This window comes from Chinchilla lanigera, unplaced genomic scaffold (assembly GCF_000276665.1).
Source record: "Chinchilla lanigera isolate Chin_1 unplaced genomic scaffold, ChiLan1.0 scaffold00069, whole genome shotgun sequence".
Lineage (NCBI taxonomy): Eukaryota > Metazoa > Chordata > Mammalia > Rodentia > Chinchillidae > Chinchilla > Chinchilla lanigera.
In genome coordinates, this window is record NW_004955470.1 from 1557533 (window position 1) to 1571750 (window position 14218).

The 14218-nt window shown below is 40.6% G+C and overlaps 1 protein-coding gene across 1 annotated transcript in view; it reads left to right on the forward strand.

Annotated features, from left to right (window-relative positions):
- Positions 1 to 14218, forward strand: part of Ckap2l (cytoskeleton associated protein 2-like) — a gene marked incomplete in the record, with an annotated part of 28983 nt that overhangs the window by 5254 nt on the left and 9511 nt on the right. The window contains 3 exon segments of the mRNA XM_013522857.1: positions 1598 to 1649; positions 5516 to 6744; positions 10293 to 10500. Coding sequence (XP_013378311.1) covers positions 1598 to 1649; positions 5516 to 6744; positions 10293 to 10500 — 1489 coding nt within the window.

The window sequence follows — 14218 nt, forward strand, 5'->3', positions numbered from 1 at the left end:
GTGTTTCTTACCAAAGCAGCAGAGCCAGTCATCAGTTCACCGTAGAGACACTCACATCTCCCAGCCCAAAGATGCTTTTCAGTCATTCTCAGCTTTTACTTTTGAGGTGGGCAGAACAAAACCATTTCACCCATATTTGTCAATCTGTTCCCATCATTATGGTGTTAATAATCCCCCTGGATTAGCATAGGTATATTTTCTTCCCAACTGGGTTGCTCAACTAAAAGTTAACTTTTAGTCATTGTTTTATCTTGGGTTTTACCCAATCCTGTTTCTTTGATTAAATTAAAAATTATTGCAGGGTATGTATCACACCTGTAATCCCAACACTCAGGAGGCTGAGGCAGAAAGATGCCCAGAGTTCCAGGCCACCCTGAGCTATATCCTGTCTCAAAAAAAACCCAAAATTAATTATGTAATTAAAAGCTACTCAATGAATGTTTATTTAGTACCTATAATGTATCAGTCACTCTAAAATGCTAGAAATATGGTGTGTAATAAGACAGAGTGGTCCCTGTCCTCCCGCACCAGATGATCCCTGTTAGTCTGACAATTGTTTTGGTCCATGGAGATTAAATCTTTCTAAATGCTTTTCTTCCCCTCCTTCCTTTGTGTCCCCGCCTTTTCATCGCACTAGGTAGATTTCATGCAATGTCCCTATTTCTCTAATTTCGGTCATGCCTCAGTATCCATGGGAGATGGGTTCCAGGACTCCCCGCAGAAACCAAAATCCATTGATGCGCAAGTCCATTGTATAAAATGCCATAGTGTTTGCATGTAACCTGCTTATATCCTGCCATATACTTCAATTTTTTTTTTTTTTAATTTTAGTACTGGGAATCAAACTTAGGGCCTCATGCTTGCCAGGCAGGTGCTGCGCCACTGAGCTAAATCCCCAATCCATCCTTCTATATACTTTAAATCAACTCTGAATTGTTTATAACACCTAATACAAAATAACTCCTATAGAGTTACACTGTACTGTTTAGGGAATAACAACATGTTTATAGTGCTCAATATATATGCAGTTTAATTTTTCAAATATTTTTAGCAGATTGGTTAGAACCACAGATGTTGAATGATATGAAGGCTCAGCTATAGATCACCCTTTTAAATTAGTATATGTTTGCAATGTATAGTAGTTACATTTGGTGAATATATAAAATTTCTTGATCATTTTCCATCCCTTCATATATATATATAATATATATCACTTTCACCTTGAAAATTTACTATTTGAGGAGTATGTATAACAAGGAAGTTTTTTAAGGAAACAATTAATTGTTTTATCTCTAGTATCTACCACATCACAGTATGAAGGGATGATGTTTAAATGAATAAGATGTACAAAAGCCACATGTATTTCACTAATATTATTAGAGTGCTTTATTTGTGCACAGGATATCTGTGAAAGAATCACAAAGCAACGGGTTAAAACAGAATACAAAACTAAAGAAGGTATAGTAGGGAGACTTTATTGAATATAGTTTGGCATTACTTTACCATATACTAAAATTCTAATGCATTACTTAATCGTCATATTTTCCAAGCTTTGTTGATTTTATACTAAGGATTAATTTTATTTTTTCTCTTACAGGCCTTATCTAAAAGCCAGGAATAATTGCCCAAATCCACCACCTTCTAAATCTGTAAGTAGAAACTGGGTTTTAAAGAAATACCAAGTTTGGAATTATGATTAGAGCCGGGGATGTAGCTCAGCGGCATAAGCACTTGCCTGGCAATCCTGAGGTCATGAGTTCGATTCCCAGTACCAAAAAAAAAAAGAATCATGATTAGTAAAAAAAAAAAAAAAAAAAAAATAGTAAAGATGCTATTTAAATAATAAAGATGCTAAATAGCATATATTTCTCATCAATGTAACAACAGTTGGTTTAATAAGGGACAAACATTTTTTGAAAAAAAGAAAATAACATTGTTTAGTTTTATAACCAAAAAACCTTTCAGTACACTCTTGATAGCTAACATTTATTGAATATTTACTGTGTGCCTGGCACCTTCTAGCTTGCATTAACCCACTGAGTCCTCACAGCTTTACACAGGGCAGAGACCATTTATTAGTAGCTCCATGTTTCAGATGAGGGAACCGAGTCATGGAAAGGTTAAATATCCTTCCAAGGTCATGTAGCTCTTAAGTAACAATGCTGAGAACCCCTGGTCTTAACCAAAGCCTTGGTATTCTGCCACAAAGTAAATACCTATGTTGGATCATCCCAGCTGCTTAACAAAAAAATACACTTCCTAATCAGTTCAGTACAACGAGATTGTAGGCAGAATGGAAAGGATTCTGTCATTCTTAAGATTTAAGTGAAAGAAATTAAGACTTCTGAAAAGGATACAAATTCTTCATCTACAGTAAAATAAATATTCATGCTACCCATAAAATCGCATTTCTAATTATTGAAACAAAAGTTTTACCAAAGTTCAAATGTAAACTGAAATTGTGTTGCCCAAAGTAAGACATTGGTGCCAATTTTATAAGTTTTAATGATTCACTCACTACACACACACACACACACACACACACACACACAAACTACATGTGTGTATACATACACAGGCATGTTTGTGCCCATATGGACATTATGTGCCATGTGTATGCATGACATCCCAGACACTGACGGATAGAATGTGTACATGAGGGAAAATTAGTGTGCAATGATGTGAACAGAAGCACTTGGTTAGACTTCTACTTTATGCAGATTGTACCAGTGTAGGAATGTAGGATGCAAGTCTTTTTTTATTTCTGCAATACTGGGGATTGAACCTAAGGCCTTCACACCGAGCTATATCCGTGACCCTTTTTATATTTTTATTTTGACATAATTCTTGCTAAGTTGCCTGAGCTGGGCTCAGACTTGTGATCCTCCTGCCTCACCCTCCCAGAGTGCTGGTGTTACACAAATATACCACCATGCCCTTCTAGGATTCAAGTCTTAAAAGAAAAAAAAATCTACTGGAAAGGTTCCTCAGTCAGAGCTAGCAATTCTGACTTCAGTAAATCATCTCTTAAACGAGAGCAATACCTATATTATCTGCTGTATACAGTTCTAAAGATTAAAAAAAAGGAGAAGGAAATTTCAGAATTTAGGAAAAACTAAAAAAATGTAAGTAATAGTCATTATAATTTATGTAATTTCCTAACTGCCTAGATACAAATCCTAACTCCATTTTACAGCTAAGTGACATGGGCAAGCTATTTAACTGCATGTGTAGTTAATGAAATGAGAGTAATAGGAAGCAGTGCTTGGAGTTGTGTGAAAGAATTGAGTTAATAAATACTGAAACACTTACTGATGCTAGCAGGTTGGGATATGTGTTCTGGAGGTATATAATAGGTACATAGGCACACATTTTAACAGAATCATTTCCAGATCTTCAACTTTTGTACATGCATGGACCTAAAATTGCTTTACAAATATGTGTCACATGCAGTTTCTCTTTTCCTACCTCCCTTAGCAGCTTCACCCTTCCTCTTTTCAATTTTCTTTCTTCCTCTTTTTTCTTACCTGACATAGGCACATCACTCACCCACCTCATCCTTAATCTTACTATACTACTTCACTCTAGGATGGAAATACTCCAGAGTACAAAATCAAGGGGCAGTCTGGAATAATGGGGTTGATGGTGAGAAAGCCTTTTGCCATTCAGGTGGTTTTCAGTTATTTGCTCTCAGCATTGTCTCTGGTGAAACACTGAAAATGATTTTTGGCTGAGAGATTTTTAGCACATACCCCCAGAGAAGCTCAAATAATGGAATGTTACTGCTATAACCAAACACCTTCTAATCCTATTTATTAGAAAAGCGGGGGGGAAATGATGCACAACGCTGTATCAGTATAGCAATTAATAACATTAAATATAAGAGCTAAATTCTAGGGTACAGAGTTAATCAAAATTATTCTGGGAGTGCATGAACAAAACTGGGCGAATCTTGAAAACATTATACTAAGTAAAGGGAGCCGGACACTAAAAGCCGTATATTGCTTGATTCCATGTATATAAGAGGTTGAAAGTAGGCACATCTATGGAGATACGGAAACAGAAAGTAGACTAGTAGTTGCCAGTGGCTGCCAGAAGAGAAAGGGGAAGCAACTCACAAGTACCAGATTTCTCCCTGGGACAATGAGGATGTTTTGACATTAACTAGTAGTGAATATCATACAACTTCGTGAATATACAAAAACCCACTGGATTGTAGTCTTAGTAATGGTGAATTTTATATGTGTGAATTATATCTCAGCATTTTTAACGTAGAAGTACTACCAAAAAATAAAACTAATTTGGAAGCTTTCTTACAACCATCCCCACTTTCTGAGGAAGCGGGGAGGTAGATCTGAGGCACATGTAAGTGTTGGGGCCAAGAAGTAACCGGATTTGGCGAGGTGGGTCTACTGTCGCCAGCTCTCTGCCTCCTGCTTCCGGTCCTTCCTACCCCACCCTCAGCAGCACCTCACGCGCTGATGCCATTGGCCAAATGGGCATCTGGTTACAGATTTCTTTTTTATTTTCCTCACCAGGTTTACCTAGTGATCCTTCACGACATTGTCAAATCAAAAATACACAGTGCTAACTCTTTTTAACATTTCCATATCTTCCCTTGGAGACCTCTATTCTTAAATATGCCAGATTCTCCTTTCTAAATAATTGCTTTCACCTCAGAAGCTCTGGAATCCATAGTGGCTTGCTTCTGTATTTATGGTATCATTTTAAAATTCCCTGTCCTAGGTTTCAAAGTTTCCTATGACTTGGTTCTCCCTTTCTTATCCAAAATATAAATCACATGACTAAAACAGTTATAATTCACAAAGAATCTAACCTTAAAATCTTGTCCTGACTGACTGCATAAAGATGACTAACTTTCTGCCAAGATGCTAAATGTTTGCCAGGATCTGTCCCAGTGTATCTCAGGCCTCCCAGTATCTGCCACTAATCTATCACTTCATTGCTGATCTCTGGGGACAAGATAGGTTTTGGGTTTTTTTTTAACCTGTAATACAACTTTTTTTTTCTTTGGTGCTGTGATGTTTACAAAGGCAGTTTTTTGTTTTGTTTTGTTTTGTTTGTAAGTTGGGTGTTTTTTTGGTTTTGTTTCTTTGTGTGACAGTATAAAGTATGAGGAAAAATTTGAGCAGGACCCTAACATAAGTAAAATAAGTTCATTGTAAGTGTATCTTCCCAGGGCCCATAGGAGGACACTTCTCTGGAACATGAAGGGCACACAGCAAGTACTGTTTGATACAGGCAAATTCATTTTGGAAACAACAGCTTTTGTCTATTCACTGAATCTGTTTAATTCTGTCAATACACTTCCAACAGGAACTAAAGTTATAAAAGTCAGCCTTTCTTTCCTTTCTCATGATTCTATTTTCTCAAATGAAATTCTCGATAAAATAATTTTTCCTAGCATTTGTTGGAAAAGTTATTTTTAATCATTATTTTAAAAACAGTGAGCTATTATAAATTTTTTAAATATATATTTTTTTGTCTTCTTCAGACCATTAAACCCAAAAAGGATGTTACCAACCGTGCTGTTTTGCCTGTCAAAGTTACAAGGCCCATCAGCATTAAACTCCAGTCCAGACCAGCTAATGTCACAGCGTCCCAGAAGCCAAAGTCAGAGGCACCAAAACTTGTGGGCAAAAGTCTGACTTCAAGAGGGGTTTCTTCTAACCCAGACTGTAAACCTTCTAGCAAGAGTCACCAGCAGCATGAAGCTGGATCATCCACTAAAGGGAAACTCTCAAGAAAACCCTTGAGGTCATCTAATGCACAGGGACCGAAAATTACAAAGCAGCAAGCAACAGGTCAAACAAATGCAAAATGCACAGATTCTATGGGTAGCACCCATGTTGAAAACAAATCTTTGCGTGGCTTGCTTAAAGAGCTGAACAAAGAGAATTTGCCTCAAACCTTATCAGAACCTGAGAAGAAGCCAGATCCTGTATTAAGTACAATAAGTAAGCCGAAGACTAACTCTTACAATCAAACCAAGAGCAAAGTGACTCCTAAACAAGTCTTGGGCAAAAGGTTGGTGAATAGTGCTATTCTCAAAGATAAGGTAAATGAACAATTTGTTAGAAAAACACAAGTAAGGACTCTACCAGTAAAGTTACAGCAACTCTCTAAAGGAGCAGAGCTTGCCAGACCAGAAAAACCCCCAAGGACAGTTCCGTCTCACTTCATTCAGACCCTTAGTAGGACTCAAGCATCAAAGAAACCGGTGGTCAAGAACATAAAGGATGTAAAGCTTAACACGGGTAAATACGAACGACCACAAGAAACTAAGGTACAGTCATACACTGTTACTAAAGAGAAAGTAAAACCTGCCAAACCCAGGACATGCTCCAGTTCACTGCAGGGAGGACCTGACAACAGACATCCAAACGTCAAGCAAGATCAGAAGTCCACTCAACCTTGTTTTAGGCCCCAGACATGTGTACTGCAAAAATCAAAATCCATAAACCAGAGGCCTAATTTGACAGCTGGCGGCTTGAGCTCAGTCTTTCCTGCCACTCCCAGCATGAGGGCAAATAGAACCAACAGCTTTCAACAAAGAGCACAGACTTTGGACCCCAAGTTGAAAAAGACTGTTCCCCAGAAGCATTTCCTGAGCAAGACAGCTCCCAAAACTCAAGCTAGTGTCACAACCAGAAATGGGAGAGGAGTCCCAGATGGTACCCAAACTAATCCAAATATTAAAAAGACAACAGCAGAGGATCGAAGGTACCTTGTTTTCATTCAAGGGTTTTTCAACCTAAAATAATTAGATAAATTGACTATCAGGAATCCTTGGTTAGGAAATGGGTCATAAATAATAGCTCCTAATTAATTTTTAGCTACAGCCCTAAAAAAAAAAAAAAAGATTTGAAACAACTATAACAAATATTAAGACTTGACAGCTAGGTGATACATACATGTGTTATAAATCATGCTCTGTAACTTTCTAGATGTTTAAAATTGTTTTTAAAAGGAAATTGAGGGGGCTGGGGATTTAGCTCAGCGGCACAGCACCTGCCTGGCAAGCACAAGGTCATGAGTTCGATTCCTGGTACCAGAAAAAAAAAAAAGAAAGAAATTGAAATACAGAGAATGGATGAGTAAGAAATTAGGCTGTCACATAGTCTACTTAAGAAATACTGAAGAGCAAGAGAACAGGGCAGGTTAGAAGGAGTCAGGAGCATGTTCCACAGAGCTGGGAGTTAGGAAGATGGTTGTCCCATGTCAAGCAGACCAGTGATTGGGTCCAGTAAAGTTGTCAGGGAAGGGAAAACAGGAAGCTTCGTGAGTCTGAATGGGCCAGGTTTTGGAAAGTAAGGTAAAGCAGAGAGGAGAATTGTCAGCATTGAGATGATAAAAATCAGGGTCTTAGGTTGCTGGGGTTTATTAGAAACATTCGTGATGTTTGAAAGAATTTTGATACATGAGCCAAAGGATTTTGTATGCTTTCCGCCAGACTAGACATAGTGAACCTCCCAAGAGGAGCACGTACGTATACCTGACTGGAGAGGAAAGTAAGGGGATTCCTGACAAGGGGCGAAGGGGCATATAAAGTTGAGATCTGAAAGGTGTGGCTGCGGATGAATTGAGGGCAGGACTTTGTCTCCAGATGCAGCCTTGAGCACTGCCAGCAAGCTCTTTGTGCTCCTGCAGAAACAAATTAGTTTAATTCAGTGATTAAGAGAGTGGGGCCAGGATGGCCACTTTAGATAGAAGTTCACACGAGGTACTTTCGACAGGGACATCTCACTGAGACCTAAGACTGATGACAAGAACAGCCTTCCCATGCAGAAAGAAAAGTGAGTGCAGAGACCCTGAGACGGTGAGTGAGGAAGTCAGGGTCGCCACCCTAGACCTCCCTTAGGGCAGACAACAGAGCACTCATCAGACAGTGTGGCCTGTGAACATACTTGATTAAAAAGGGACAGAGTCCGGACATTGCTCATGCCCCAGGCGTTCCTTCATGCCTGCAGGCATCAGGTGTTGATGGAGTGGGGAGAGCACAGTCCGTCCCTACCCTTCTGGAGCTTGTGGTTTGGTGCATACATGGAGAATGTTAAAAAATAAACTGACATTGAGCTCCTAGGAGTAAGTTGGTTTTAGAAAAGGAAGGTTCCCTCTTCATGTATGATTCAAAGGAAGAATAAGGAGATAGGAAGATTGCCAGGAACTGGAGGAAACACATCAGATCCCCCAGCTTCTATCATTAAGTAGATGCTTCGAGTAAAGGGATAAGTGGGGAACCGTCAGGGCGGAAATAAGCACTGATAAATTGTTCCCCAGAGTCAAAGGGAGAAGCAAAAGAGTTACTGGGTTCCTTCATTAAAAATTACTCATTGGTGGACTGGGGATTTAGCTCAGTAGCACAGCGCCTGCCTGGAAAGCGCAAGGTAGTGAGTTTGATTCCTGATACTGGAAGAAAAACAAACAAAAAACAGATCAGTCTCAGTAAAAATTACTTATTGGCATCCTGGAAAAAAAAGCTACAAGGACAAAAGTCACTACAGTGACTTCTAGGAGCTGGGGTTAGGGACAGCGCTGACTACCAAATAGCATGAGGATGTTTTTTAGGGTGTTAGGACAGACTCATGTCCTGATTATAGTTATGGTTATATGACTTGGTGCACTTCTCACATAATCACATGCTTAACAGTGGTGAATGTTACCATATGTGTTGAATACCTATGTGTGCCATGCACAGCGCTAGGCACGGGACATCCATTTCTACTTTCATAGAGTTTGCGTTCTAATAGCAGAGACAGAAGATGAACACACTGATCAAATAAGACAGGATAATGGCAGGTAATTCTTTAAGGAACTGTCATTTGAGCAGAGGACCAAAGATGCAAGACCCTGAGGCAGCAATGAGCATGGGTCAAGAAACTGAAATGATGCCAGAGCTCCTGGGGGTGCTGAGCAAGAGGGAGCATGGGATGGCACAAAGGTGGAGACATACGCAGGAGCCTGATTAGACTGCTTTTCAGCCACAGAGAACATTGTGAGTTTCATTCCATGAGTCATGGAAACTCCTCAGCAGGGACATGGTCTGCCTTACATTGTATAGGTCAGCTACTATGTGCAGTGAATTTGATAAGGTTAGAGTGGGAGCCAGGCGATGATTAGGGGGCTGCTGCAGCTTTTCCAACAGAGGTGACAAGGGCGTAGACCAGCATGGTGGTAGTGTAGACAGAAGCAAGACAGTGAAACTTCCAGTGATGTGTAGGTATAAGGGAAAGAAAGGAAAAGCTCAAAGCCAGCTCCTAGTTTTAGGCTCTAGAAACGGTAGACTGGGATACTATTTATCAAAGTAACAAAAACGGAATGGATTTGGTGATGAAAATCAAGAGCTTTGTTTTGGATAATATTAAATTTAAAACATCTGTCAGACATCAAAACGTAACAATGAGGCAGTAGGTTTTACAAAGTTTGGGGCTCCAGGAAGAAATCTAGACTGAAGTGTGCACTTGGAGATCGTTAATACATAGTTGTAACTTAAACTACTTGGGTCTGCAAGTCTCGGTGCCTCCGCCCCCAAAATGTGGACTATTGCCTGCTTAGAACCAAGAATGGAGAGTATGAACAGTGGAAGACAGCGAGGACTAGGACTTGGCATGACCAGCTACTTAAGAGCCCTGAAATACTGATCTAGTTTCTGAAAGGAAAGTAGCTGTGTGTGGTCAGGAGAGGGCTGGTGAACAGAGTGAAGTTGGTCGCTTTGAGCACCGGGACCCTATTGAGAGCAGAATGCCGTTTGGGTGGGTGTGGGTTGAGTGGCAGATCACGCGGGTGTGGTGGGAGAAATGGAGCGCTGAGTCCATGATCTCCGAGCAGGGGCTGTCTGAGAAAAGTAATGAGGAATGATCATGACACTAAGATATTTGAAGACTAAAGTGCTGGCTCCCTAGCATCTGCCTCCAGGGGTTTTTGTTGTTTTTGTTTTTGAGACAGGGTCTCGCTATGTTGTTCATTCTGGCGTTAAACTCACTGTGTGCCCCTGGCTGGCCTTGAATCCATAGCGATCCTCTTACCTCAGCCTCCCGAGCGCTGGGACTGCCGACATGTGTCACTATGCCCAGTCTAACATCTGCCTTCTGACAAGTGGGAAGCATCTGGTATTGCCATTACCTGTTTGAAATTGTTTTTTAATTCTGTTTCCTTTGCCTATAATTGAGTATTTAGTTATAACTGATCACTGTATATCATATACTTTAGAAACTAGACCATGTATAAAGAAAAACTAAAGCCATCCTCTTTCTCCTTTAATTGCATAACAGAAAACAGCTGGAAGAATGGCAGAAATCTAAGGGGAAAATCTATAAACGGCCTCCTATGGAATTTAAAACAAAAAGAAAAGCAATAGAGGAAATGAATATTTCATTCTGGAAGAGCATTGAGGAAGAAGAGGAAGAAAAAAGAGCACAGCTGGAACTGTCCAATAAGATTAGCAGCACTCTGACAGAATGTCTGAGGCTCATTGAGGAGGTAAGTGAGGAAGGTGAGAGTTCTGGTCCAGCCGGACACTGTAGCACATGGGTACAATCCCAGCACTCTGGGAGGCTGAGGCAGGAAGATCATAAATTCAAGCTGAGACTAGGCAAATTAGTGACTTAGTAACTCAAAATTTTAGAACCCCCTTGGTTTAATCCCTAATATGGCCAAAAAAAATGGTCTCTGAAACCATAACTTTGGCCCAGAGTCTTGGGGATTTCTAAGCATTTTTCTTAAATAAAATGCAGGGGAGGTAATCATTATTTAAGCAGAAATTTAGCTCCTCTTTCATATAGCATAATAATTATAGTGACAATAATAGTAATGAAGTGGGAGCTCTGAAAGCACTTTACGTCTCTGGTCTCATGTGATTACCAGAGTGACGTCACTGTGTCCACTTTACAAATGAAACTGAGGCATGGCGAAGTTAGGAAGGTAAACCCAGCAGTCCAGCACCAGGAGGACCCAGATGTAGTTTTCACTCTGCCTTCCTCAGGTATCAAGGTCCAGAAGGTAAAAAATTAACATTTGGATGTAAAACTGAAGTCAGAAGGCAAGGTCATATAAAACTGAAATATCATATGTATTGTTGGTAGCTAGAAATGGTATCTGAATTGTGTCTTGTGTTCTCCCGATCAGGATACAGTGGATGGTAGACAAGGAATGTGATCCTTAGGAGATTCCCCAAAGGAAACATTTAAAAATAAAAGAGGAGGGGATCTACACAAAGGTCCTTGTCCAAAGCAAGCACATTCTGTCCTTGGACTGGTAATGTTGGACATCAGCAAAACAAGGAAAGCTTCAATGAAGTATTTTCACAACATTTAGTTAAACATTAACTGTTTCTCCTTTGTGGAATTAAACTTCAGGTCAGGGGCTGGGGATTTAGCTCAGCGGCACAGCGCCTGCCTGGCAAGTGCAAGGTCATGAGTTCAATTCCTGGTACTGGAAAGAAACTTCAGGTCTTCATTTTTCACACACACACACACACACACACACACACACACACATCCAAGCTGCTCCCTGACAGAGAGACCTTGCCATTTATCCCTGGACAGCTTTCATGTATGTATCTACAGTGCAGATAGAGAATTGAAGTATACAGTTTTGTTCTGCTAGTCTCATTTATTTTATTTCATACTTTCACATATGTTCTTTGGTTTTGCATTTTCCTAATCTCAGTATTATGCTGACTTTGTCAAATGAGTATTTTCCTTTTTTTCTTATCTTCTGAAAATAATTGTAGAACATGAAATTTACTGTTTTTTGAAGGTCTGGGTAAGAACGTCCCATAAAGTCATCTGGACTGTGCTTCTTTGTGTCTACTTTTTCAGTTTTTTCTATGGTCTTTGGTCTGTAAGTCTTTATTTTCTGAGCCAACTTTAGTAAATTCTGTACCTCTTTAAAATTCAGACATGCCAAATATTTTTCTGTAATCTCTTTAAAAGGGTGTCTTTTGGGTTTTATTGATAACTTTTTCTTGTCCATTAATGTGTGCACCTGTTACTGGCTAGCGTGAGTCTTTACTTTAGTGATAATAGAAATTAAAACTAAAACAACAGTGTGAATTCACAGGCAAAAGCTTTAACTGGAGAATATGAGAAAAGACAGAGAAAGGACTACAGCTGGATGGCAGACACTGGTGAAAAGGTCGGACTGGCTTACCCCCAAAGCAGGCAGCTGGTGTTAAGGGCTATCTCCGCCCTGGTTTTGTAGCTCTAGAGGAATCCGCATGGTTTGAGGATTCTTGGTATCCTGCACAGAGAATTGAGCAGGCCACACAGAAGTAGAAGTGAAGTCATAGACCATTAGTCAAGATATGCTTCTCAGGGTGGGAGTGAGCCCCTGAAAAGAGCTCATGGCCCCAATGAACCAGGTGTCAGAGTCTGTCTTAGAGGTGGGGAACCTGTGGCATGCGTGCTTAGCAAGCTGTTTGTATCATTGAAAGCTCTAAAAGGTTTGCCATCCCTTGTCTATGTGCAGTTTTTACAGGGAGGGAGTAGCTCTTTGAACTGGCTGGCAGTTCACTATGATCAGGGACAAGTCTTCCTTCCTTTTGGAAAGGGAAGTGTTTGTCCCTATATGGACCTCTGATGAACCGTCATGGCGCTCAAAGCCCACGGTGCAGTGGGGGTGAGGGGACTCAGACCACAGGGTGAATGAGATTATAGTGAATTATAACTGAGTTGGGCGCACTTGCAGTTGTTTAGGATATCCTGTAGGCCGTGTGCACCCAGGCATGGTTTAATTGTTAGAGCGGGTGCTCTGTGGTTTCTAGCAAGCTTATCTTGGGGCCCCAGGGCCCTAAGGACGTGCACCTTCTTGTCTTCCCCAGCTGTGGTCTAGCTGTCAGAAGTGAGCACTCCAGTTTTTGGAGAGCCTGCTTGCTCTTTTTTTTTCCTCTGGTCTTCGGCCCCCTTCTTTCAGGAATTTCTCCTCTCTGCTTCCTGCCTCACCAGAAATGATTGTCCTCATGGCAGCTTGTCTTCCCTTTGTGTCATTTTTTTCTGGGACCCATGTGGCCCCCAGTTCAGGACAATGGCTGGAGACGTTTAGGTGTCATTCTAAGGAAGAAGGATCTGGAACTGGACTCTGTAACAGCTAGTAATTGGATGTTGCTGTGAATCTTGAAAATTAATTTCCCCTATCTTGGTGTCCTCTGTCCTGAAGAGGAATGAGATAGGCTGGGTAAATTTACAGCTAATAAACTCTGTTCTGTTGACTTTTCCTAACTAATTAGCATGTCTGTATGCAGAGTAGTAAAGTAATAAAGGCTACAAAAATGAAGGTCAGTCTTGGTTCTGCGTTTAGTTACCTGTTAGGCATTTGTAGACCCAAGGGAAGAGTCAGACATTTTAGCAGTAACTGCTTTTAAGTCCCTGTCTGCCTCCGAAGAAAACACAGTTTTTAGTGAGTAATGGGTGAAGAGTCCAAGACTTCGTCCTTCATCCCTTTACTGCTCTCTGACCGTGCACCTACTATGTTTACTGTTCTTTTTCTAGCTTTTTAGTTAAAAACTTAGATGATTTAAGTCAGTCTTTCTTATTTTCTCACAAATATGTTTAATGCTATAAATTTGCCTCTTAATTCTATTTTCCCCAAATTTGACTAGTACATTTTATCAGTCAGGGTCAAGTCACAAAAAAATCTCAGTAAAAAAATATAATGTTGCGATTCATTACTCATGTGCGTTCCCTCAAAAGAGACTCTAAAAGAAGATTTATGTGCAAATAATTGATTAGGAAGAGATTTCCACAGAAAATGGCGAATGAAGTAAGGTTGTAGGACCAGGAAGGGAAGAAGGCCAACAGGGTGTGGGGTCAAGCTAGTCCCTGGAGGGTAACCATGGCGCCGTCCCATGGGAACGCTCTGGAGACCGTGTAAGCCACACCTCTCAGAGTTATCCCAAGCATAAAGGAGCTTGCAGCCTTACTACCTTCATGGTTACTTATTAATAGTTTCCTTGAGGAGACAGAAGTTTCCAGGTACCACTCACAGTGGACATAAAGGAAGGCAAGATGCTGGCTGTTGGAAATGAAAGCACACTGTGAACCTGGGTGCACAAAAGGGTAACGGGACCACGGGGGACACGGGTACCCCACAAGGACATCAATGTGCTGCACACAGGGCTGACAGCAAGAAGGAAACTAAGGTAACAGTGGCTGTACCGGCAGGAAGCAGCTAGCGCCACGGGGCCTGGGAAAACAGAAAC